General features: G+C 32.8%; 1 protein-coding gene across 1 annotated transcript; it reads left to right on the top strand.

Moving 5' to 3' along the window:
* Positions 1–430: 430 nt before the first annotated feature.
* On the top strand, positions 431–873 carry LOC126032499 (eukaryotic translation initiation factor 1A, X-chromosomal). Its single transcript, XM_049790191.1, has one exon. The coding sequence runs from the start codon at positions 431–433 to the stop codon at positions 863–865; it is 435 nt and encodes a 144-aa protein (XP_049646148.1). The 3' UTR covers positions 866–873.
* Positions 874–5006: the final 4133 nt, after the last annotated feature.

Raw genomic sequence — 5006 nt, 5'->3', positions numbered from 1 at the left:
CTTACTAAGCACTGAGGACACATCTTAGCATTTTATATATACTAGCTCATTTTATAGAGCTCTCAATGTTAATAATAACATATAAATTTAAAAAGGAACTTAAATAGAATGAAAAAGTTAGTCCTTAGATTTATAGGAAATATTAAAAATCTTTATTATGTGAGCCATAATATTTTGCAAATATTTATGTTGAAAATAAGTAGATTTCAATCATTCACTACATCAAGGAAATTACAGCAACAGTGTAACGGCAGTAATTGAAACAGACCACCGAGTCGCCGTGTAACGGCAGTAATTGAAACAGACCACCGAGTCGCCATTTTTGAGCCTGCGCAGCAGCAACTTCGGGAAAACGTACAGCCTTGACATAGCCTTCTCCTCGTTACTTTCTAAGAAGTCGAAAAAGTCTGAAAATCATTCACTAAAAACGATGCCGAAGAATAAAGGGAAAGGTGGTAAAAATCGTCGTCGGGGTAAGAATGAAAATGAATCTGAAAAGAGAGAACTGGTATTTAAAGAGGATGGCCAAGAGTATGCTCAGGTCATCAAAATGTTGGGAAATGGACGATTAGAAGCAATGTGTTTTGATGGTGTCAAGAGGTTATGTCACATCAGAGGAAAACTGCGGAAGAAGGTTTGGATCAACACCTCAGACATTATATTGGTCGGTCTGCGGGACTATCAGGATAACAAAGCGGATGTGATTTTAAAGTATAATGCAGATGAAGCTAGGAGTTTGAAGGCCTATGGAGAGCTTCCAGAACATGCCAAGATAAATGAAACTGATACATTTGGCCCCGGAGATGATGATGAAATCCAGTTTGATGATATTGGAGATGATGATGAAGATATTGATGATATCTAAACTGAACTTTGAAAATTCTACGGATTGTTCTACCATTTGAATTTCGGCTGTATCTGTTAAGAAGACTCATCTTCATTCACCATAAATATTGGTTTTGTAGCCAACTGGTTTATTCCCATGGTTTTAAATGTTTATTGTATTTCTTTTAAGATCTTTTGATTCTGAGTTATCTTAATTAGCAAGTTGTTCTTTTGTGTGATGGAGAGTTATCAATGAGAGACCACAAAGGCTACAATTAAAAGTGAAAGAAAAGGAAAATAATCAACACTATGTTTATTTTAATATCCAAGTTGTTATATCACTTCAATAAAGTTACATCCAAGTAGTAATTTTATTCTTTAAGTCTTTCATTTATTCTTGAGGTTTTTATTGTTAAATTTAAGGTATGCAGATACCTGCATTTGATAAAGGGCTAATTTTATACAAGTACTCCTATGTATTTTCATACTGATTTTTCTAACATATGGTCATCTTCATTTTGTTGCCACCATAGTAAAAATAGACTCTAAATGAAGTTTTAATATATGGTACAAGTAGTTGTTTCCAAATTTGTTAAATTAGTTGTTATATTAACATTGAATGTATTGACAAATTGGTATTTACAAGTCCTCTCATAAGACAATATGTGGAAATATTTTAAAAATTTCAATACATAGAATATTTGTTTAACATACAATACTTTGTTGACAGTCATGTGCATTATGTCCATTATATTGGACTTTGAACATTTACAATACAATGGACAAAAAAAGATCAAATTTTATGGTAGCTTAGCCTAAACCTAGTCTAGAATAAGGACAAGAAAAGAACCAAAGCTATGAAATAAAATTAAAAGTTGCATTTAAAAAAAAAGAAAATTACAGAAAATTTTGTTGCATATATAGCTGTTAAAATTTGAATCTCATATTTTATATAAATATTTCAAAACATTAAAAATTCAAAGAGTAATTTACATATAATGGGTCAAAATATAAAAGAATACAACATAATTTTTAAATTTTATCCTGGCTCAAAAAATTTAAATACAAGACCCTTTCATTTTAGTTATTTATTCTGTGACATTTTTGAGATGCCCTAAAATTAAAGTAAAACTGATAAAAGAGTATTTAACATATGAACATTTGAAAAATTTGCTGTCAGAATGACCTTTATTTTATTAAGATATTTTGTAAATCATTGAGTCCTCAAAATGAATAAGAACTTATTGGTACTTTAATGTATATATATATATATATACACACACACAATTATATATGGAAAGCCTATATTAAACAAATAAATGATATTTTTTTCTAGAAAGTTGAGAATCAAAAGCAACTAAGATCCTGGTCCAATGATTTTCTTTGAGTTCTTTAATAGAGCAGAGTTTCGATACTTCTGTTTCTTTCCAAAACCTCTTTCCTCTTCCCTTACATTATCTTAGTTCTTTAGCTGCCTAATTTCTACTTTTGTTTCTATCTCATCATCAGGCAAGCCTTTTAGATTTTACAGGCTATCTTGCCACTCTGATACAAATTCAAATATGACGGATACTTCCATAGTTTATAGTTATATCTTTAGTTTCACAAATTTGTTTTGCTTTGCTTTCATTGGGTCATATCCAATGAAGCTTCTGGATCTGTACTCAAGAATTAAGCCTGGCTAACACAGGGGACAGCCTGGAATGCCAGGGATACAATGCAGGTTAACCATATGCAAAGCAAACACCCTTCCAACTGTATTATCACTCTGATCCCCAGTTTTGCAATTTTTTAAATCTTTACAAAATTGCAAGATCGTTTCCAAAAAGACATAAGTCAACTCTAGTCCTACAAAGAAACATCAGCCATCCATAAAAGGGGACCGCCCCTTTAAATAAAGACCCTAATTGTGATTGGCTGGCTGAGTCTATTAAACCCTCCCTCCTTGGGAAGACTGGGTGTGGAGAGTTGGTTGGCAGTTTGAAGAGACAGTTAAAGGAACAAGTGAATTGAACTGTTTCTACTCCCGACTACAGCTTTTCTCCCTAATTTGGACAGACTTTTGTCTACTTTCAGCTGTGTCTTTTTACTTTACCTGGCCTTCAATCTGACTTTACTCTAGTCTGAAACCCATCTCTCCTCTTTATCTCTCTCCTTGCCTAGGGGTTTGTAATAGACCGTGGGCTTCTCTAATAAATAAGACTGAGATACTTGTCAGAGTCTTGCCTACAAGGGCCGGTATTACCAGTAGCATGGACCTATCTTCAACAGCTTGGCTTTGACACTCAGCCATATTTTCTTTGTTTTCTGCTATTTTCCCAAGATTCACAATTATATCTGGAGTATATTATTAGTAACATAGTTATGTGATTAGAAAAAAGATAATAGGATTCTGGTAAGAAAAAAACAGACTACTATTAATAAAACAATTGTACAAAATTATTTTTCTTCATTTATTTAGTAAATATACATCACCTGATCTATGTTTTATTTAATATATTAAATGATAGTAAACTTGACATCATCGCTTGCTCAAGGGATTTTGAAGACCATGGGTGGAACATGTATGACAATTATGAGATACTGTGTAAAGCATTATAGCACTCAAAATGGAGAGTACTATAGAAATATGCAGGAGAAATATGAATTTAAAATGCTTATTATGTTACAGAACATCCCAAAAGGCATTATTTAAAACAAAATGTTCTTTCCATGTGGTATTTTTCTGTGGGTCAGAAATTTGAGAAAGGGGACAACTAAATTGAAAGGTAATTGTGCATTTAGCTGTATTTTCTCATTATTGCATAATGTATTTGGAAACATTTCATAAATTTCAATAATCTATTTTAGTTGTCACCTCTGTCTCCCTAAGATGAATCTGTTCAGTAATAAAATTTATATCATGTGATAACTAAACCATCTACTGCCCTCTTCCACATCTATGCTGAAAATGTGCTTCATCAAGGTCATCTTCAGAAAGTGAGAATATCTTAATGGGTTCAGATAAGGATCAATTTACTAACAAAAAAATTGTGCTTATGTAGTACTACCAACTGTACACTGCCGAAGATATAAAGAGGTCATTTGTAGGTAAAGAATTATGAGCCATAACTGTTTACTCACAAACAGCTAACAATATTTTATAATCAAAGGGAGATATTCGTATAAGGAACAGAAGAATATTTCAAAGTCAGCAGTCCAAAGAACAAACAAGGAGACAGAAATTATCTTGTTACTAAAATACCTGTTTCCTATTTAACAAGACAATGTTATAAGCTGAAGCCAGTGCTATCAAAGTAATAGATATTATGATGCAAAGCAAATGGTGGAATTAAATGATTTATGCTTAAGGAATAGCTATTTGTAAAGGATGAAGTTTTTCTAAATTGAAAGTAACAGACAAGATTTAAATATATGGTTCATAAGCCTTACAAATTAGATACTACATACCTAAGTTATAACATGATTTGCTTTGGGAAATCATGTTGTCTTTGAAAACAACACATAGACTTCGGTTTCAGTGATTCCATTGTTCACAGCTAACGCATTTCTCACTGTTTTGCCAAGGCATCATAATTAGTTCAATTTCCTTCTCTGTATGCAAAAAAAATATTTACCAAGCTCTTAGTTGGCACCAAATTTGATTTTTGGCTCTGAGGATTTAGTATTGAAAAGATCAAGACATACCCTCTGTGAGTTAGATAATAAAAGGTAAGCAAGCCATCACACACAGTGCAGTCTATAAGAACTTTAGCTTGAGTTGATTACTGAACCAACTCAACCAATATTATTAAGTACCTTTGTGTGTCAAGAAATATATTAGACACTGTTGAGGATACAAAGCAATCCAGTAATGTTTTTTCTGTTTTGAACAGGATCTGAACCAATGTCATTGTGAAGCCCTGTGTAGAATAAAAATAAAAATATAAAGTAGAAAGAGATCCCCGTAATGGGTGAGGCTGCCTCAGGCACCGAGCTTCTAAACTTTTAGGCTGATGTGTCTGATGAGGAGTAATAGTAGAGAAATAATTCACAAGCAGTGAGTTAAATTTGCATTGGAGTCAGCTTGCTTTTATTCCATGGCCTTTCTCTGCCCTGTGTTTTTCTTCACATGTGCTTCTTTGTTAAGCTTTCTGCTGCCTCTTTCTCTGCTTTTTGCTTCTTTGTCCTTCACCTCCCCC

Source organism: Suncus etruscus, chromosome 16 (assembly GCF_024139225.1).
Source record: "Suncus etruscus isolate mSunEtr1 chromosome 16, mSunEtr1.pri.cur, whole genome shotgun sequence".
Lineage (NCBI taxonomy): Eukaryota > Metazoa > Chordata > Mammalia > Eulipotyphla > Soricidae > Suncus > Suncus etruscus.
This window is presented reverse-complemented; position numbering and strand designations above follow the sequence as displayed.

Excerpts from the sequence above, each read along its gene's own strand:
- LOC126032499 (XM_049790191.1), top strand. The coding sequence starts at position 431 with ATGCCGAAGAATAAAGGGAAAGGTGGTAAAAATCGTCGTCGGGGTAAG.